Here is a 20,662-nt window from a genome sequence, read left to right as displayed (position 1 = left end):
TTGATGTCCCTTAGTGTGGTTAAGGGTTTTGCGTGTATATTCGTGAGGATGTTGGCCTGTGATTTTCTTCTTTTGTAATGCTTTTGCCAGGGATTTGACATGAAGGTCATGCCGACTTCATTAAATGATTTGGGAAGGTGGGAAGGATTCCTTCTCCTTTGCTTTCTGAAGGAGTTTGTGCAATATTGGTGTTTTCTTCCTTAAATGTTGGACAGAATCCAGTGAGACTATCTGAGCCCATCTGAGGTGTTTCTCTTTCCATCCGTTCAACTCTCATGCTGTGGACCTTTCGATTTAAAGTGTAGAACACAACTCTTAACATCATGTCTTGTCAACAGCATGCAGCTCGGTCTTTTTTTAAATTGTGTGTGGTCGTCTCTGCCTTGTGATTGGATTGTTTGGCCCCTTTGGGTTTAGTGTGACTTCCAGCTTGTCTGCAGTCTCATCATCTGTTTCCTCCTGACCCTTGGGTTCTGCTGCGGCTCTGTCCCTGCCTTCTGTGAGGCTGCTTGAAGTTCTGCCATTGTGGTTTTCCTTCGGTTGGTCGGCTCATCTGTCCACGGTACCCCTGGGGCGGGAGGGGCGTCACTGTAGGGCTAACAGGGCACGTCCCCCTTCGCCGGGTCAGTGGGGGGAAGCCTGTCTGCCTGCCCGTCGTCCACCCCACTGTGTGGCTGTTGCTTGTCTTTTACTTCTAAATGTGTTATACGTACATCTTACAGTGCTGTATTGCTCTTAGCAGCTGGTGTTGTTGCTTTTAAAGAGAATTACAGAAAAAAAACATCTCTTATATTTGCCACTTCCTCAGCGACCCCGCAGGCGCTCCCCTCCTGCTTACCCTCAGATCCAGGTTTGTGCCTGCAGGTATTTCAGCCGGAGCAGCTTCCTTTATTTCCTCTTGTAATGCATGACTGCTGGTGAGGAATTCTCTTGGCTTTTGTTGACCTGAAAAATGGCTTTCCCTTACCATCACCTCTGAAGGTTATTTTCACCAGTTATTGGATTCTGGGTTTGTGGATTTTTTCTCTTTAAATACTTTGAAGACGTTGTTTTATTTTCTTCGTAGTTTTTGCTAAAAACCCAGGAGTTATTTTAAGCGTGGTTCTCCTGAATGTAATATGTCTTCCCCTCCCTTCTGTTTTCAGATTTGTGTCTCTTAACTTTTGCTTTCTGCATTTTGCTTATTACTTTGCCGACAAAGGTCTGTCTAGTCAAAGCTATGGTTTTTCCAATAGTCATGTATGGATGTGAGAGTTGGGGCTATAAAGGAAGCTGAGTGCCAGTGAACTGATGCTTTTGAACTGTGGTGTTGGAGAAGACTCTTGAGAGTCCCTTGGACTGAAAGGAGATCCAATCAGTCCATCCTAAAGGAGATCAGTCCTTTGAATCAGTCCAGTGAATATTCACTGGAAGGACTGATGCTGAAGCTGAAACTACAATACTCTGGCCCCCTGATGCGAAAAACTGAGTCACTGGAAAAGACCCTGATGCTGGGAAAGATTGAGAGCAGGAGGAGAAGGGGACAGCAGAGGATGAGATGGTTGGATGGCATCACTGACTCGATGGACATGAATTTGAGCAAGCTCCGGGAGTTGGTGATGGACAGGGAGGCCTGGCATGCTGCAGTCCATGAGTCAGTCACAAAGAGTCGGACATGACTGAGCAACTGAACGGAACTGATTCCTTAGAGCCTTTTTTAAAAAGGCTTTCTTGGGGTTTGCTGATATACTCAAATATGTAAGATGATATTTTCATCAAATTTGGGAAATTACTGGCTATTATTTTTTTAGTATAGTTCTGCCTCATTCTTGCTCTTTTGGGGGAGTATAAGTTACAACATTGAATAGTGTCTTAACTGATCTCTAAGGCTCTGTTCATTTTCTTCTGAGAATTTTTTTTTTATGTGGACCATTTTTAGAAATCTTGTTGAATTTGTTACAGTATTGTTTTTCTGTTTTATGTCGTGGCTTTTTGGCTGCCAGGCGTGTTGGATTCTTAGCTCCCCAACCAGGGATCAAACCCACACCTCCTGCTTTGGAAGATGAAGTCTCAACCACTGGACTGCCTGGGAAGTCCTGGCTCTATTCATTTTTTAAAAATCTTTTTCAATATGTTCTTCTGGTGGGATAATTTCTATTGATCTGACTTCAGGTTCACTGACTCTTTTTCTGCTCTCCAGTCTGCTGTTAAGCTCAACCAAGAATTTTTTCATTTCAGTTACTACAGAGTTTTTGCTGTAATATTTCCTTTTTTCTTTACTGAGATTCTGTATCTGTTCTCTCATTAGCAATGTTTTCCTTCACCTTTTTGTACATATTTATTTTTATATTGTGATCTCTGCATGAAGGACTCACCTGCTACCCCAGCGTTGGGCCCACCTCGCGTTTTGACTGTGGGTTTTACCTTCTCCTGCTCCTGGCGTCAGCTGCAGCTGTTTGTCGTGTGCTGGACGCTGTGGCTGCTGCTCTGTGGAGTCTGTGACTCTGTAATCTTTTCAGGAAGTGCTGGTTTTTGCTTGCTTTTGTGGGCACTTCAGTTACTGGCTGAGAGGTGGCTCCCTGTTTCCTTGGCTGTGTCTCTGGAAGGTCATGGTGTTTTCCAGCCTGCACCGTGCTCCCTGCAGGCTCTGATGCACGTTCTCTTTGGGCGGGTCGAGAGCGCTCTTCCTGGGCCCTCACTCCTGGGGAGAAAGCCCGTGCAGTCTCGGCTGACGTCGGGTGAGAGAGCAACGCCCAGCTGTCTCCTCTCTGCTGGGCAGGCCAGCAACAGCTGGTCCGGTTCCAGTCCCAGTTCCACTTCTCCAGCCCCGAGCAGAGGCCCCCCTCTCTGGACTCCCTGCCCCAGCTCCGTGGGTCCGCACTCCGCCCGCAGTGCCGCAGGACACTGTCTCCAGGAGGCCGCAAGCATGGGCCTTTTCTGAGTTTCCTGCTCCAGGGCCCCAGGCTTGCACTGCCCAGACCTGGGGCTGTTGGGTCCAGCTTTACGCCTGGCAGAGACCTGGTCACCACTGGAAGCAGAGTAGCTCTGAAAATCACTCATTTCGAGTGCTCTTCGTCTGACCCCGTTGGTCCTGTTTTGGCAGGCGCGGGGCCTCTCATCTGAGTCAGCTCTGTGTACTGGCCTCATCTGCGCGGCCTCCTTGAGCCGGGGCTTTGCTGGCTTGTTTCTGGAAGGACTGTTCTGCTGTGTTGCTCTTCAGTCACTCTTGTCAGACTCTTTGTGACCCTAGGAACTGCCGCACGCCAGGCCTCCCTGTCCTTCACCATCTCCCGCAGCTTGCTCAAACTCATGTCCATTGAGTTGATAGTGCCATCCAACCATCTCATCCTGTGTCGTCCCCTTCTCCTCCTGTCCTCAGTCTTTGCCAGTATCAGGGTCTTTTCCAGTGAGTTGGCTCTTCACATCAGCTGGACAAAGTATTGGAGTTTCAGCTTCAGCATCAGTCCTTCTTCCAGTGAATATCAGAGTTGATTTCCTTTAGGATTGACTGGCTGGATCTCCTTGCTGTCCAAGGGACTCTCAATCAGCTTGCCTCAGCTGGTTCCTAGGGAGGTTCAGCCCGGAACGGGTCTCACATTGCGGATTCAGGCTCAAGCTGCCTGCCCTGAGCACACCCCGAGGCCCTGGGCCGACTCCCTTCTGCGGGCCTCCTCTCTCCCTGCCCCAGAGGGAAGGGACCCGTCACTGGCTACCGTCCAGGCTTCCAGGCAGACGCTGTGGACCCAGTCCCCTGACAGGAGCACAGACCTCACCCTTGGCCTCACCCGGGTGCCCTCTCCTGCCCACGACGCCCAGGTGCCCTGACCGCTGCCTCCTCACCCCCGAGGCCACAGCCCCAGCCTGTGACGCTCTCGCCTTGTTTCGGTGGGGGGTCAGTCCGTGGGTCCCCTCGCACTTTAACTGGACCCAAGTTATCGGCCGTGTTGATGCTCCTGTGCAGGGCAGAGGCTGTGCGGGGACTGCAGGTGCTGCTGATGTGAAGGCTTTGGGGAGACTTTATTGTTTTAGACGTGGGCGGCTCCAGCAGGGACGCAGCAAGAACAAGCTCCAGGCAGGACCCACAGCCCGTGGACGCGTGGCTGTTCTGAGCTGGGATGTGTGAGCCATGGCCGAGGAGATGGAGAGACTCAGAGCAGAGCAGAGAGGGCCCCGCCCCCCAAGGCAAAGCCTGGGCCTCAGTTCAGTTCAGTCGCTCAGTCGTGTCCGACTCTTTGCGACCCCATGGACTGCAGCACGCCAGGCCTCCCTGTCCATCACCAACTCCCAGAGCTTGCTCAAACTCATGTCCATTGAGTCGGTGATGTGATGCCCTGTCGGCCCCTTCTCCTCCTGCCTTCAATCTTTGCCAGCATCAGGGTCTTTCCCAATGACTCAGTTTTTCTCATGAGGTGGCCGAAGTATTAGAGTTTCAGCTTCAGCATCAGTCCTTCCAATGAACACCCAGGACTGATCTCATTTAGGATGGACTGATTGGATCTCCTTGCAGTCCAAGGGACTCTCAAGAGTCTTCTCCAACACCACAGTTCAAAACCATCAATTCTTCAGTGCTCAGCTTTATAGTCCAACTCTCACATCCATACATGACTACTGGAAAAATCATAGCTTTGACTAGATGGACAAATGTTGACATTTGTCCGTGACTAGATGTTGACAAAGTAATGTCTCTGCTTTTTAATATGCTGCCTAGGTTGGTCATAACTTGTCTTCTAAGGCACAAGCGTCTTTTAATTTCATGGCTGCAGTCACCATCTGCAGTGATTTTGGAGGCCCCCAAAATAAAGTCTGTCACTGTTTCCATTGTTTCCCCATCTATTTGCCATGAAGTGATGGGACCAGATGCCATGATCTTGGTTTCCTGAATGTTGAGCTTTAAGCCAACTTTTTCACTCTCCTCTTTCACTTTCATCAAGAGGCTGTTTAGTTCTTCACTTTCTGCCATAAGGGTGGTGTCATCCATGTATCTGAGGTTATTGATATTTCTCCCGGCGATCTTGATTCCAGCTTGTGCTTCCTCCAGCCCAGCGTTTCTCATGATGTGCTCTGCACATAAGTTAAGCAAGCAGGGGGACAATATACAGCCTTGGCCTCGGGCGGCACTGAGCTCACTTGCTGGTGACACTAGGAGCCCCCACGGTGCCGGGCACCCTGGCTTTCACGCCTCGGCTGGTTCTGGCACGGACCCAGCTGGCCCACCTGCTGCTTCTCAGCCCTGGTGCACCAGTGGTCTCTGAGATCTCCCGGGGTCCGCAGGGCCCTCCTCTTCGTCCCTCGTGTGGGTCCTGGCAGCAGGGCAGGCGGAAGGCGGGGCTGGAAAGCCCGGCGCCACCCCTGACGCCGTCTGCCCCCCAGCCTCGCGGCCCAGCTTCGCTGCCAGGTGCACCTGGAGATGGCGCACATCGAGGAGGACGCGGACCGGCTGGAGCCTGCCATGGAGCACCTGAAGAAGGCCATGCTCCTGGACGGCCTGGGGCTCTACCAGGACAAGATCAAGATGGCCCTCAACCGCCTGCAGCTGTGCGCCACCTTGTACCAGGTGCCCACACGCGACGAGGACAAGGCCACCATGGCCATCGAGCAGGTGCCGCGGGCTCGGCTCCCGGGCGGGTGGGCCCGTCAGACCCCGAGGGCTGGGCAGGAAGCCATTCAGCACGTCGTCTCCCCTCTGCAGGCAAAGAAGGCGATGCCCAAGGACAGCGTGCGCAAGAAGCGGGCGCTCCTGGTGAATGCGGGGCTGGCCCTGGCCCCCGACACCTTCCAGGTCGTGCTCGACAGCGAGAACGAGGCCAAAGGTGCGCAGGTGCTCTCGGTGGGGGCGCCCGCCCGCCCGGACCTCCGCCCCCACGGGCCTCTGTGCCCGTGTGCGGCCTCCTGCCCCACTCTCCCGCCCTGACTTGTGGGGGCAGGGGGAGCCTGTCTCCTGGGCCATACGGCCCCGCCCAGCGGGAGGCAGTGCCACCTGTTTCCTTCCTGTCCTGCCAGGTGTGAGGGCCTCGGGCCCTGAAGGGCAGGCACCCCGGGCACACGGGGCTTGGTGTGCTGCACCCAGCGAGGGCTCAGGCAGGAGAAGCGGGCTGACGGGCAAGGGGCTTCAGCAGGGTCTCCGCCAGCCAGCTCCTGAAGACCTCGGCATGGGTGGTGGGCATTGGGGGCCAGCCTGGCGGCTCGTGCTGCCAGTCATTCTGCCCACCAGCTGCTCTTGGCGCCTGGAGTCCCCTCCCAGACAAATCACATTTAGCAAGACGTAACTCTCATGAAATCTAACCAGTCCATCCTAAAGGAGATCAGTCCTGGGTGTTCATTGGAAGGACTGACTCTGAAGCCGAAACTCCAATACTTTGGCCACCTGATGCGGAGAGCTGACTCATTTGAAAAGACCCCGATGCTGGGAAAGATTGAGGACAGGAGGAGTAGGGGACGACAGAGGATGAGATGGTGGGATGCAATCACCAACTCAATGGACATGGGTTTGGATGGACTCCAGGAGTTGGTGATGGACAAGGAGGCCTGGCATGCTGCAGTTCATGGGGTCACAAACAGTCGGACATGACTGAGAGCGACCGAAGTGAACTTTCATGAAAAGATAAAAAAATGTCCATGGGAGGCTCCGCCCCACCCTGTCCCGAGTCCCACGTGGGCTGGTTTCGGGAGTGTTCCCGACTTGCTGCGTCAGCACCCCATCCTGCTGTCCCCCTGCAGTTTCCACCGGGAAAACCCGGGGCCGCTTCACCTACCTGTTTGCCAAGGCGCGGCACCACACGCTCAGCGTGGACAAGGCCGTGGGCCATCTGCGGCGCCTGGGCGGCCAGAACGACAAGGAGCGGTGAGCGGCCCTGGGGGTGCGGGGCCTCGGGTCTGGGTGGACGTGGCGCCGGCCCACCCTCCCCCCAACCTGAGTGGCCCCTGGCCGGCTCCCCGAGCAAGCTGTGGCCTGCACGTCTGTGCAGGATACACATCTGGGCAGAGCTGGCCAAGGTGGCCCGGAAGCAGAACGTGTGGGACGTGTGCCGGACGGCCAGCCGCTTCTGCCTCCTGTATGACAGCGTCAAGGTGAAGAAGCCGGCCAAGTTCAAGCGAGGTGGGTCCCTCCAGCCACACACGGGCTCTTCCCAGGCACTGTGGGGTCACTGTGGGGTCCACCAGAGCTCAGGAAGTGGTCATGGGGCTGGAGCCTCCAGGCAGAGGCTGGGCGGGAGCGGCCCTCCACCGTGAGCACTGGGTCCGGCTGAGTCTGGCCTGCAGGTCCCTGGAAGCGGTGGTCTTGGGGATGGTGAGGACACGGGGGCATGCCAGGGGCCCCAGGGGGCAGAGACGTGGGTGTTGCGGGAGTGATGGGGGCTTCTTGAGGGGCAGAACAGCACATGCAAAACCAAGAGCTGCGCTGTCTGTTGGGGAATCAGCTGGAGGTTCGCTGAGGCCAAGCTGGCTTTGGGCAGCCCTCGCCGCCCCTGGGGCCCTGTGCTTGGGAGGCCTCCCAGAGATGCCGCCCCTCACCCCACCCCCCTTCTCGGGGACCATGCCATCCCTGAGAAGCACTTCAGGCTCTGACAGGTGGCACCCTGGTGTTGCAGGCAGGAAGAAGAAGGGCTGGGACGGCCCAGGGCTGGACTCCTGGGGCCACTCAGAAGCCACCCTGCAGAAGCAGGCATCCCCCACACTGCTGCGCAAGTTCGCGGAGGTGGGCTTCATCAGCGCCGAGGTGCGTCCCCTGTATCTGCACAGACGTGACCCTCAGCATCCAGCCCTGCTCCCCAAGTGGCCTGTCGCTTACGAAAGTTTTCCTGCATTCTTGGGAGGTTTTCTGGAAGAAAAACATGTCAAAATGTATCGTGAGGAGTGTTGATATTAATTGTCCTTTGAAGGAGTGTGTGAACTGTGAGTCCCCAGTGATGTGGGTCCCAGGGGCTGGTTGGTACTGGACCTGGGCATGTCCTGGCCCGCGAGTAGCTTCAGAAGCACTTTGAGTCAGGTGTGAGAGAGAAACCTGGTTTCTGATGTCATCTTGGAGGCTGCTGGGCCCACAGCGAGCCTGGCCCCCTCTGTGCACACGCAGAGACCCCAGGCCAGCCGGGTGGTGGAGCGGGGGGCCTGCACATGCACACAGCGGTGAGGCCACTTGGGGTGGTTTCTTTTGGGGGTCGAGGGAGCAACCTGGCGTAACCCAGACAGAACGCTCCCGGGCTTGGTCAGTGAGGGCCTGCCGGTCACCTCCTGAGGGCCCGGCCAGTGCTGTGAGTTGGGGCAGGTGGGCAAGCCCGGGGCCCCAGGCAAGGCACCCGCCCCCGTTGTCAGTCCCGTCGCCCTGCCCAGGGGCCTCGGCCACCTCCGAGGCATCCGTGCATGGCCGCAGAGGACAGGGACCAGGACTCGGTGGCCCCTGCGGCGTAAGGGGCACGTTTGTCCTGGGGGGCTGCATCTCTGAGTCGCAGGTGTGTGGGGGAGGAGGTGTCCCCTGGGGTAGGGAGGGTCAGGGGTTGGGAAGGCCTGTGGGCACCGTGCCTGCCTCTGCTCAGGGGCCGCTGGCCACTCCGTCCTCCGCAGGCCACCGTCCACCTGCTGCGGTCGGAAGGCGTGCAGCTGAACGACCGGCCCACGCCCCCCGAGGACATGAGCCAGCACCCGATGGGCTACATACCCGAGTCCCCGGAGGACAATGCCGAGTGGATCACGTACCGGTAGGGGCGCCGCCTGCGGGGCTGGGGGCACAAGGCGGGGGCTGGGCTGAGCGCAGCGCTGAGAGGCAGGGGCCGCTGCCCGGCATGTCTCGTGGCTCACACCGGCGCCCGTGTGGCCAGTCTTTCCTGTCACTAGTGGAAACGGGGTGTGAGGGGGGTGGTGGTCACGGGGGAAGCTGTCCCGGGAAGTCCGTGATCAGGACGAGGGTCCGCAGGGAACCCGCAGAAACCTTGTCCACGTGAGAGGCAGGTGCCATTCAATCAGGAGAGCGGTGCTGTCGTAGCAACAGTATTTTGCTGTTTTCATCTGAAGTGAAGTATAAAGTGAACGTGGCAGTGAGTGACCGTCCACGGGGCCGTCCCGGGAGCCGAGGCCCTAGCTGCCCACTGACCGCAGGGATGGGTCTGCCCCACTGGCTCCCCCGGTGGCCGGGCCCTCATACGTGCCCGCTGTGGGGGGCCTGCCTGCCCTTTGCCCAGGAAGGGCTCAGGGAAGGACCCCAACTCTGTGCAGACGGCATTTGTCTGGAGGTTTCAGAGCACAGCCTGGGGCTAGGGCCAGGCTCTCCACGCCTGGAAGAGGGCCTGGGCCGCATCTGACCCACAGCTTTTGTACAGCCCGCCAACTCACAGTGGTTTTGACACTTTTTAGTTTGTGAAACTCAATAGCAAAAACGACACAACAGAGAAGGGACTGTGTAGCTGTCAAACCCCAGGGTACCTGCTGTCTGGCCCTTCACGATAAAGGTTCACCAAGCCTTGGTCTGAGGCCAGCAGGTGCCCGGTGTCCACGCAGACCGAGGAGGGCGCCCTGTGTGTGATGGGCCAGGGAGACTGGCGCAGGCAGATGTAGAGGTGGACAGGCAGCTTGCAGGCCTTGGCCGGGGGTCCAGCCTCAGACAGGGATGGGCAGGGAGATGGGAGGGCCGGGGGGAGCCAGGCAGGTCCTGTCCTTCAGCGAGAACGACGGGCAGCCCCTGACAGGGCAGCCTTCTGAGCCCCGGCTCCAGGGACGGCTTCTGGGTGGCGTCCGAGTGCTGGCTCAGGCAGAGTCTGGCTCCCGGAGAGCCTGACGGATGCCTCCCGCAGGAACTGGATAGAGGGCCTCTCGCAGTACGCCATGAGCTGCTGGCTGCGCTCCGCCGACATCGGGCAGGAGCTCCAGGAGCCGTGGATCGTGCAGAACGCCGTGGTCTACGTGCTGAATCACAACCACCACCTCCTCAAGGCCGGGCGGCAGCGGGAGCTCCTGGACGCCCTGTACCACCTGCTGGGCATCGTGAAGGCCGTGGGCCACAGCGGGTGCGTGAGGCTGTCCAGGCTCCGTCCTGCCGCTGCCAGAGACCCTGGGCTTCAGGCTGGGAGCCGGGGGGCAGACGTGCGTCCCCTCGGGGGAGGAGCATGTGGGGCCACCAGCACCCAGCGCCCGGCAGCGATGGGGCTTCTGTCTAACTGGCTGTGTACCCCAGGCAAAACACGCACCCTCTCTGAGCCGCAGGCAGGCACGTGGGGATTGCTCGGGCGCCCTCATGCCCACAGGACTCCCAGCCTGTCCCAATCTGTTCCAAGCAGAGGGATTCTGGGAGAGGTTGGCAGAGGCCGGGGTCTCACAGAAACAGGGCTGGAAGCTGACCTGGGTCCCTGTGTTTCCTCATCCAGCTGAGAAGCATGAAAGCATCAAGTCAGGTCAAAGGTCACAGCTTTCCCTCATGATGAGCTAGCTTTTGAAGCCCTCTTTGTGTTTTCTGTTGGTTTGGCTTTTAGTCTAAACACTCAGATTTAAAGGTTTTTGACAGATTCTGAAATAGGAAGGCTCGCGTGAACCAGGACCCAGAGATGTCTGCACAGGAGCACACAGCGGAACAGGCCGCAGGGCAGGGGCCTGCCTGGGGCCCGCAGCGCTCCTCTGGGCACGACCCCGGCAGGGCCCCGGGACCACGGGGCTGCTGGGGGGCATGCCTCTCAGGGGCCTGCCTGGGGCCCGCAGCTCTCCTCTGGGCACGAGGTCCCAGCAGGGTCCCTGGGACCACGGGGCTGCTGGGGGGCATGCCTCTCAGGGGCCTGCCTGGTGCCCTCAGCTCTCCTCTGGGCACGAGGTCCCGGCAGGGTCCCCGGGACCACGGGGGTGCTGGGGGGCGTGCCTCTCCTTCTCAGGGGGCTGCTGGGGGGGGCGTGCCTCTCCTTCTCAGGCGGGTTCTGGGGGGGGCGTGCCTCTCCTTCTCAGGGGGGTGCTGGGGGGGCGTGCCTCTCCTTCTCAGGGGGGCGTCCGTATCTGTGCTCATGCAGATCAGGCATGTTTGCCAGTTCTGACGGTTCTGGCACTGAGACGTTTCAAAGAGAAACAGGGAGGTTCTGGCCCAAGTCCGCTTACCTGGCACCCGATGGAGGGCCTGCTGGACGGCCCAGTGGCGGGCATGGCGGCCAGGCAGGCCTGTGCGTCCAGGCCCCGCGGACTCCCTGGGGGTCCCGCCCACGCGGCACAGAGGGTGCCCCTCAGCCGGCCGGTCACAGCACCCCCGCGGCTCCCCCGGGGCGGCCTGGCCTGAACGCGCTGGTCTTGCAGGGACTCGCTGCTGCTGGCGATGCTGTGCAGTGCGCTCGCGCGAGGCCTGATCATCCACTGGATCCCGGCCCTGGTTCCGGAGAAGGCCAGGAAGCAGGCGCGCTCCAACCCGCTCCACACGCCGCTGGACCCCGAGGCTGCCTCTGAAGTCAGGGCCGCCGTGGAGGTACCGCCCGGCAGGTGGGGTGGCGCGGGGAGGGCAGCTGAGGAAGTGAGGCTGGGGGCTTCTCAACTGCCCGGAAATGGGGCTTGGGGCGGAGGGGCTGGGCGGGATGTGCTTTCTCTAAAAATGAGGACTCTGTAGGGTCAGGGACATCCCTGCATGGCTCAGACCGCAGAAAAAGCATGTGAGGCTGGAGAGCAGGGCCGGTGCAGTTCAGAGTGGGATGCTGCAGAACGAACAAAAAGTGCGGACCCCGGTCACCGGCGGTTCCACAGTGACCGGGGCGGGGGGACGTTTGTCCCCTGACTTTACCTCCTGGTGACGTGGGCTGTGGGTGGCCATCCCGGTCAAGGAGGATGGATGTTGATGGCGTTGACCAGCCCAGAGCAGCACCTCCTGCAGGAGTTCAAAGACCACCTCTGCCGCCTGCTGCGGGCCCGGCTGTAACATAGGGCAGGGAGAGAGGACAAAGGAGCCACCGTGTCACGATGCGGGGGCGCCTGGGCCCTGGGAAAGCCAGGCCGGCTGCATGTCTGGCAGGGATGGCAGAGCTGGGCGGAGTGGGTGAGGGCTCAGGCAGAGGGCAGAAGGCAGGCACTTGCGAGGCTCCAGGGATCCCACCAGATAGGGAGGGGTGAGTCTGGGCTGCCCTTGCTGGGGCCTGTCCGATGGCTTCCAGACCGTCCAGGAGAGCAGGGTATGGGGCACGACTGTTCTGTGGCTAGGTGTCTGTCAGGAAGGGCCAGGCCAGCGTGCCCACGGAGGGCAGGTGGCTGCATCTGGGATCAACCATGCCCTCTGCTGTGGGGCCTGATGGGAAGGAGTCTTCCCAGGCAAGCCCAGGAAGGGGGGTGTCCTTGACCAGGCTGCACAGAGGAACAGCAGGGGTGGGGCTGTCAGCTCCCTGGGTTTCTGAGCTGCAGGGTCCTGAGCGGTTCATGAAAGACAGGTGTTCATGTTACACTTGAGGGGAAAAATGAAACCTCAGAAAACATGGAGCAAAATGGGGTGCATGGTTAGTGCCTGGCATGGTGGCTCCAGGGGCCAAGCCTATGACAGGTGATGGGGTCCCACCGCCAGTGAAAGACAGGGAACCAAGGCCTCATTCATGCAGGCGGGACAGGGAGCTCAGTCCTGGCCGTGCAGCCCCCAGAACCAACATCAGCCACTGTGTCGAGGCCGGTGGGGACCTGTGGGGGGACCTGATGGCAACACCAGGGGCTGGGCTCACCGCAGGGTGAGGGCACAAGAGGACGCGGCCGCAGCCGCCATGCCTCATCGCCTCAGGACTTGGCCTGTTTGGACCACTTTGCCGGCTGGACCGAGAGTCAGGTCCACTTGTTTTTGCAGATGGGGTCTTGGCCCAGGTTCCCTGTTTGGATTCAGGTGTCGTGAACAAGAGCCCCTCCATTTCAGATCTGCGAGTTTGCCCTGAACCTGACCAACGGGATGGAGCCCGAGGAGGTGGTGCCCGTGAGTGCCCGGCAGCAGCTCATTGCCACGTGGGTGAAGGGCAAGCAGCTCCTGCAGCAGCAGATCGGGCCACGGCTGGGCACGGAGGAGCAGGTGCTAAGAGCAGCCTGGGGGCGGGGCCGTGCTGGGGGCGGGGCGGGCCGTGCTGGGAGGCTTCCCTGCAGGAGGCTCTGTCCTCGCTGTGGCTGCCACCCGTAGGGATGGGGCAGAAGGCCTCCTCGAGCTACCTGGCCGCAGCCTCCCCTCCTTCCTCCAGCCGATGGCCCTGGTTCTAACTGTCCAGCAAGAGGGCTGGGCTTCTGGGGCACTGTCCACCCGCTGATACCTCACTTTGGCTTATCTGGAGGCGCCTCCAGGCCAGAGGGGGCACCCCCTTGGCAGGGCCTTGCAGCCCCTGAGCCGTGAGCAGAAGACCACGGGAGTGAGGGGTGGGGAGCAGCCGGGGACCCAGCAGACGGGGCTGGGACACGGATGGAGCCCACGGGAGGCTCCCTCGGCCCGGCTGGAGCCGGGACACACTGCTTTAGGTGGGAAGTGAGGCTGGCGAGAGTGTGGCCCTCAGGGAGGGGCATCTGATCTCGGCAGGAGCAAGCATGGATTGGAGCCGGTTCACGGGGGTGGCCCGCCGGCACAGGGCTACCCCTGTGCCTGGCCAGTTGCCCTCCACATCTGGCCGGGTCAGTTAGCTGCCCAACCACCTTAGGGCTGCAGTGCCTGCTCCCGCTTATCTCATGAGAAGATAACTTGGAGACAGGAAAGAAGGAAGGGAAGGGAAAGTTGCTCAGTCGTATCCCACTCTTTGTGACCCCAGGGACTATACAGTCCATGGAATTCTCCAGGCCAGAATACTGGAGTGGGTAGCCTTTCCCTTCTCCAGGGGATCTTCCCGACCCAGAGATTGAACCCGGGTCTCCCGCATTGCAGGCGGATTCTTTACCAGCTGAGCCTCAAGGGGAGTCCTTGTGGTTTCCCTCATTGCCAAGTCTTTTGCTTCCCTCGTAGATCAGTCGGTAAAGAATCCGCCTGCAATGCAGGAGACCGGGTTTGATTCCTGGGTTGGGAAGATCCCCTGGAGAAGGAAATGACAACCCACTCCAGTATTCTGGCCTGAAGAATCCTGTGGACAGAGGAGCCTGGCAGGCTCGGCGTCATAAGAGTTGGGCACAACTTAGCGACTAAACCATCTTGGAAACAGACTTTCACACTGACAGCTCCTGTTGTCGCTGAAGAGCTGCTGTGTCTCAGGGCTCACATCCCCAGGATTCCGGGCTCTCCAGCGCTTGGGCCTCACGGGCCCTCTGCCTTCCTCCCACCAGAGCACCAACGAAGACATCAGCTCCATGACCAGAGTTCTCGTCGCCCTGGAGATGTACTCCTGCAACGGGCTGGGCCTCATGGACTTCACTGTGCCCCCCTTAGCCCAGGTGGGTGTCCCCCCACCCTAGAGGTGCCACCTCCTCCCGCAGATGTGTCACCTCATATCCCACAGGTGTCCTCTCCCCCCACAGGTGTCACCCCACCCCCAGGTGTCCCCTGCCCCACAGGTGTCCCCTGCTATCCCACAGGTGTCCCCTCCCCCACAGGTGTCCCCTCCCCCCACAGGTGTCCCCTCCCCCCACAGGTGTCACCCCACCCCCAGGTGTCCCCTCCCCCACAGGTGTCACCTGCTATCCCACAGGTGTCCCCTCCCCCACAGGTGTCCCCTCCCCCCACAGGTGTCCCCTCCCCCACAGGTGTCCCCTCCCCCCACAGGTGTCACCCCACCCCCAGGTGTCCCCTCCCCTCACAGGTGTCACCTGCTATCCCACAGGTGTCCCCTCCCCCACAGGTGTCCCCTCCCCCACAGGTGTCCCCTCCCCCACAGGTGTCCCTTCCCCCACAGGTGTCACCTGCTATCCCACAGGTGTCCCTTCCCCCACAGGTGTCACCCCACCCCCAGGTGTCCCCTCCCCCCACAGGTGTCCCCTCTCCGCACAGGTGTCCCCTCCCCCACAGGTGTCCCCTCCCCCCACAGGTGTCCCCTCCCCCACAGGTGTCCCCTCCCCCCACAGGTGTCCCCTCCCCCACAGGTGTCCCCTCACAGCCCAGCTGTCACCTCCCCCGCAGGTATCACCTCAGACCCCCAGCTGTCACCTCCCCCGCAGGTATCACCTCAGCCCCACAGGTGTCCCCTCCCCCACAGGTGTCCCCTCTCCTCACAGGTGTCCCCTCCCCCCACAGGTGTCCCCTCCCCTCACAGGTGTCCCCTCCCCCACAGCTGTCACCCCACCCCCAGGTGTCCCCTCCCCCCCACAGGTGTCCCCTCCCCCACAGGTGTCCCCTCACAGCCCAGCTGTCACCTCCCCCGCAGGTATCACCTCAGACCCCCAGGTGTCGCCTCTCCCCATAGGTGTCACCGTCCTCTCCCCAGCCCAGGTCGGTGTCACTGGGGTCTGGTGGGCATACCCAGGGGCTGTGCCCTGACAAACCTACCGACTCCGGTTGGTTATTTGAATCCTGTTGCTGAGACCAGGAACCGGGTAGAGGGCCTAGCCCTGCGGCCGGAGTCCCACCCGTGTCTAAATCACAGCACTCACCGGCCTCCCAGCAGCGCCGAGGTTCCCCCAGGGCCTCCGAGTCTGGTTTCTTGAGGGCTGTGTCTGTGCTTCTCCGCACTCCGCCCAGGGCAGGGCCGCCCGTGTGGAGGAAAGCAGTGTGGACACTGGGACGTTTGTCCCCGACCTGCCAACCCACCCGGGCTTGGCCGAGGTTGGCAGCTAGTGCTTCACCCTCATGGGTGGCTCAGCCAAGACCAAGTGGCCAGTGGACCCGGGGGAGGTCGGCCTGCGTGCTGGCAGCAGAGACGCCCCCCACTCACAGACACCCCCTCCTCCACGCGGGCAGCTGGTGAAGATGGCCTCAGAGTGCACCTGGTCCGACCTCCTGGTGGAGTTGCAGACCCTCATGCGGCTGACCCACTTCACCTACATGGCCCGGGACCATGAGGCCACCATGGCCTGCTCAGAGAAGGCCATCCAGATGGGCATCAAGTACCTTCGGACCTTCAATCCGTGAGTCACCCCGGGCCTGACCTGTGCCCCCATGGTGAGGCGCCTCCACCGGGGCTCACCCCCCACCAGACAGGCCCCACAGCCGCCCCGCGCCTCCCAGCCCCGTGTCCGCCAGGGCGACACCTCATCCGGGGGCCCTGGGAAGCCGTGCTCAGCCGCATCCTGGGGGCGGAGAGGTGGAAAGAGTCTCACAGCTCAACCCACGGCACCAGAGAGGAAGCTACGTTTAAAGTGGTTTTGGGCTGGTGACTTAGGAGGCCAAATAAATTCAGAAGTAATTAAATGGTGATTACAGGGAAAGGAAAATGTCCCCTGCCCCCAACCTGGCTCCTCTCTACCTGGGTGCTGCCCGCAGCCTGCTCTCCAGGGCCCCCGTGGCATCCAGACGCTCCCTCAAAGCCTCGTCTGTGGCCCTGTGCCCCAGGCTTCCTTCAGCTCATAGGTAGTCAGGGCACTCAAATCTTCTCTCTTCGCTATCATGGGCACTTCTGCTGTAAAGACTGTTTTCCTTGCGGCTCTTCTCTTCGACGTATTCCGAGTTTATTTCCTAAAAGAGGGGGTCCTGGACCCCCTGTCAGGAAGTCGCCCACTGTGGCAGCCAGCTGGGCTGGTAGTGCAGGGCCGGATCCAAGACTTTGCTTGTGAAAGATTCCCAGACGCCACGTCCTGGCCTCACTGCAGGGTGAGGCGCATCAGAGGGGGCCAAGGGCTCAGGGAAGATGAGGGGGCGGCAGCCCAGGTGCCTGGTGTGGGGAGACAGAGGGGGCGCAGGGTAACACACAGAACACCCGCTTGCCCGGCAGGACATCTGACGCCAGGCAGGGACTTGGAGTTCTTCTCAGAAGTCTTCCTGGGGTTCCCCGCCAGGCACTGGTGTCCGCTGACCACTGTAAAGCTATGCCCATCAGCAAATAAGCCACATTCATCATGCATGAACTGAGGTTTCTAAGAGTTTTAAAAGGATTTCAGCTTTAAAGAGAACACCAACATGAAGAAATAGGGAAAATTGCTTAGGATGAGAGTGCCATAATAATATAACGGCCAGCTATCTCCCAGGAAAGGCAGGAGGTTCATTCAGGGAACAGCAGAAGAATTGCACTTAGGGAAATGCAAACTTTGGTGGACGACAGGAAATCCAGAAAAGAAGGAGGGGAGCTTGCTTTTATATGGAAAAGGGGGTGTCAGGAGGGCCTGCAGTGACTGGAGTCATTGGGGAAGCTGGGCGTCTGAAGTGAAGAAGGCTTCCTTTTGGCTGGCTGTGACCATCTCTCCTGGCCGGGCTTTCAGAGAGTGGGGGGGCGGGGGGCGGGCGGAGGCACTTTTTCTGCCTCCATCTGGACAGTAAGCAGAGGCATCTGTCTGGGGCGTGTGGTGGGGGCGCCCTCCCTCTGGGGGTCTGGGGCGTGTGGTGGGGGCGCCTTCCTGTCTGAGGTAACTGAGGTGCATGGCGGGCATGGGACCTCCCCCACAGGCCTGGCCCAACTCAGCTGTGCTTGAGGCCTCTGTGATTCATTCCACATATTATATGATGATCTGAATGAACATTAAAAAAGTAAATAACTTCTAATATCTTGAGAAGATGTAACATTTAAAAATTAAAATGTAGTATTGTGGAAAAGGAATAAGGAGCAAAAGGAAAAGGATTAAAGACCTCTTGAAAATTAGAAAGGTAATTTCTGAAGTTGAAAATAAAGTCAATGAAGAACTGGAAGATGAAGTGTGAGGAAATCTCTCAGAAAATATATGAAGAAGGACAGACAGAAAACATGAGAGAAAAGCCAGAGGAAGTATGGGAACTGTACTGGAGATCGAAGACCCAACTATTGGAATTACAGGATGAGGGAGGAAAGAGCTCTTAAGAAAGGAATTTAAAAAAGAGTGGCGCAGGGGCGTTCCCCGAGCAGGGGCCACCCTCTCACGCCTGACTCTCCAGCCCTTTGACCAGTGAGAAGAATGAAGGGATACTTGCATCCAGATGCATCGCAGGGTAGTCAGGTCATAAGAAGGCTATCCTATAGCTTTTAGAAGGAAGCGATCTACAAAGAAGTAGGAAATAGAAATGCAACAGTCTTCTCAGGAATCATCACTTGAAGCTAAAAGAAAGTGGAGTGGTCTAAGTGGAAGTAGATTTCTACATGTAATTCTAACTCACCCAAACTTTCAGGCATCCGGATAAAGAAAGTTACTTTTAAACAGAAAACGTCCCACTGGAAAAAAAAAATAATAAAAAAAAAAAATTAAAATCTTCAAAGTGGCCAGGCCCCTGCAGAATCTAGCAGCTTTTTAGCTGCATCCTCATTTGATATCATGCTCCCCGTCCCACCTGTACTTCAGTCACAATGGCTGCCGTCTAAGTCTCCCTCACCCCCAACTCTGTTCTCCCCTCCCCCTGCACCTTTGCATGTGCTGCTACCTTTGCTTGGAAAACAGCCACCCAACCACCCACTTGGCCTCATTCACACCTGCCTCTCCTTCAGATCATAGCTCCTAGTTAAATGTCTCTAACAGGATTCTCCCAATAGGATTTTAATCTCTCACCACATAATAGCTAATACTCAGACATGTTTACTACAAGTCAGTCACTGATCTAAGGACTCTACCGATAAGAATTTGTTATATGTGGATACTGAGTTATTATACACTTATGTGCCATAACTGTAATTATCCTCATGTGCAATACAGAATAATAGTACTTTGTTCATAGGGTGATTAAGAACATAAAATGAGGTTATTATTATCGGTAAAGGATTTGGAACAGTGCCAGACACATAATAAATGCTCAAAAATGTTAGCAACTGTTAGTATTGTTGTAATCTTATACTTGCATGATTATCTGATTAAAGTTTGTCTCTGTCCTGTAAGTACTATGAAAAAAAACAAAACAAAACAGAAAACGTATTTGCCATACATCTGTTTCTAGAAAGTTACTTGAGGATACAGTCTGGAAAAACGAGGGAGTAAACCAAAAAAGAAAAAGATGTTGGATGCTGCAAATAAGAGATTCAATCCAGAAAAGTTGCCCAGCTTTGCTGCTGGCTGAGGGCCACCTCAGCCAGGATGTAGGGGCAGGACCGGAGGAGGAGGAAGGGAGAAAAGGCAATTGGAAATGCCAGAAAACACGAAAGTGATATACAGCTTGACTCTTCAGTGAAACACGTTGACATTATCATGGTGTTTATTGATATTTCTGTGTTAGGACTAGCATTTTGACAAGGAAGATTTATCCATGGTTACCCAATAAAATGGAAGGGTCACCAATTTTGACAGCACAAAACTGCGGTGAAAGCACAGTTGACATATTTCAGCAGTGGGAAGAGGGAGAGGACAGGTGTAAGACCCGCATCTGCGGAGCTGAGGAGTGGGCCAGCACTGCAGGGTCTACAGGGTACTCCGAGGTACAGAGATGATAAATGGGGGAAACAAAAGTAATGCCAGGGCCAGGAAAAGTGCAGAAGGAAGATCTGAGGAGGCCACACTCTGCGTTTGCCCTGGTGAGACTTATGTCGGTTATGTGTAAAATTCACAAACCGGGAAACGGAGAAGGAAGCCCCTTTTTGGAGAGAAGAATGTATCCACTCGAAGACAGAGCCGAACACGGGTCAGTTCTTCCTGGGAAGCAGACTGGGAGCTGGGTGGAAAGTTCTTAACCACATAGTATGTGCCACCTCGATAAAAATTCAGAAGCTAATTTTAAAAGAAAGGAAAAGCTGGGTGAAGAGCCAGTGCCGCATCGTCTCCCGGGACTGATGAGGCTGACGTCCCCGCTCGGCAGGCACAGCAGGGCTTGTCCAGGACCAGAGCGGCACCGGCCGGCCCACCTTGGTTTCATCAGTGGTTCTTAAATTGAGTTTTATTTTGAAACAGCAGCTCCTAGCCTAGTAAAAGAGGCTATAAAGATCAATGTTTACATATGGTGATAGAGAAAGGGCAGGTGGGATGAGACAGTTTTGATTTTCGCTTAGACCTCTGAGAACGCATTGGTAGACTACTGCTGCCCTCTAGCGGCGGCCGGTGGCTCTGCACCCAGTGGGGTCACCCCTCCCGGGGCTTGACCGCGGACTAGACCTTTCTCACCCTCACAGCACCGCTGTCTCCAGGCCTGCAGCTGGGCGCTGGGAGGCTGGAGAGGCAGAGGCCAGCGGTCTCTCCAGGGGTGCCACACTTCACGTGGTCCTGCTGGCCGCACAGAGCCCTGTGCCTGGCCCCAGTCAGCAAGATGCACAATCGACTTCAGCCCTGTGGCATGTGCTGCAAGTGATTCACCTTAAAAAAAAAAGAAAAAAAAAAAAATATATATATATATACATACACACACACACACACATACATATATACATACATATTTCAAACTTTTATGCTATTTTTCTATTTTGCAAGTTACATAAAGAAACTTAGTGTGGAATTGGTCACAGAGTAATTTTTATGATAGCATTTCACAACAATACTGCAAATAGTTTTCAGATCTGGGTGAAAAATAGTGCGGTTACTAGTCAACTAGTATTCTCACATGGACACATGACACACAGTGGATCTCATGGTTGTGCTCTTTGAGGCCCCATGGGTGGCAGCCCGCTAGGCTCCTTCATCCATGGGACTCTCCAGGAAAGAATACTGGAGTGTGTTGCCATGCCCTCCTCCAGGGCAAGTGTGTGATTACCAGAATCAGTTTCATGCTTATACTATCAATGCAAAATATAAACTTCACATAGATCCCTAAAGTGAACCAACATAGGTTACCTTT

The 20,662-nt window shown here is 57.3% G+C and overlaps 1 protein-coding gene across 12 annotated transcripts in view; it reads left to right on the top strand.

Moving 5' to 3' along the window:
* Nucleotides 1–20,662, top strand: part of CFAP46 (cilia and flagella associated protein 46) — a 96,873-nt gene that overhangs the window by 22,067 nt on the left and 54,144 nt on the right. For 11 of the 12 annotated variants that reach the window (XR_006345404.1, XR_006345406.1, XR_006345405.1 and 8 more), the window contains 11 exons: nucleotides 5,350–5,578; nucleotides 5,669–5,789; nucleotides 6,697–6,820; nucleotides 6,945–7,075; nucleotides 7,569–7,696; nucleotides 8,539–8,672; nucleotides 9,762–9,974; nucleotides 11,236–11,401; nucleotides 12,815–12,964; nucleotides 14,188–14,295; nucleotides 15,755–15,921. Coding sequence is in view for 9 of the 12 variants with exons in the window: in XM_043926148.1 (XP_043782083.1) it covers nucleotides 5,350–5,578; nucleotides 5,669–5,789; nucleotides 6,697–6,820; nucleotides 6,945–7,075; nucleotides 7,569–7,696; nucleotides 8,539–8,672; nucleotides 9,762–9,974; nucleotides 11,236–11,401; nucleotides 12,815–12,964; nucleotides 14,188–14,295; nucleotides 15,755–15,921 (1,671 nt within the window). In the remaining 3 variants the exon portion in view is untranslated. The remainder of the gene's footprint in view (nucleotides 1–5,349; nucleotides 5,579–5,668; nucleotides 5,790–6,696; nucleotides 6,821–6,944; nucleotides 7,076–7,568; nucleotides 7,697–8,538; nucleotides 8,673–9,761; nucleotides 9,975–11,235; nucleotides 11,402–12,814; nucleotides 12,965–14,187; nucleotides 14,296–15,754; nucleotides 15,922–20,662) is intronic. The other variant, XM_043926153.1, reaches the window with a different exon arrangement.

The sequence above is a fragment of the Cervus elaphus genome, chromosome 15, assembly GCF_910594005.1.
Source record: "Cervus elaphus chromosome 15, mCerEla1.1, whole genome shotgun sequence".
In the NCBI taxonomy this organism is placed as follows: domain Eukaryota; kingdom Metazoa; phylum Chordata; class Mammalia; order Artiodactyla; family Cervidae; genus Cervus; species Cervus elaphus.
The sequence above is the reverse complement of the archived record's forward strand: the minus strand, read 5'-3'. Positions and strand labels throughout refer to the sequence as shown.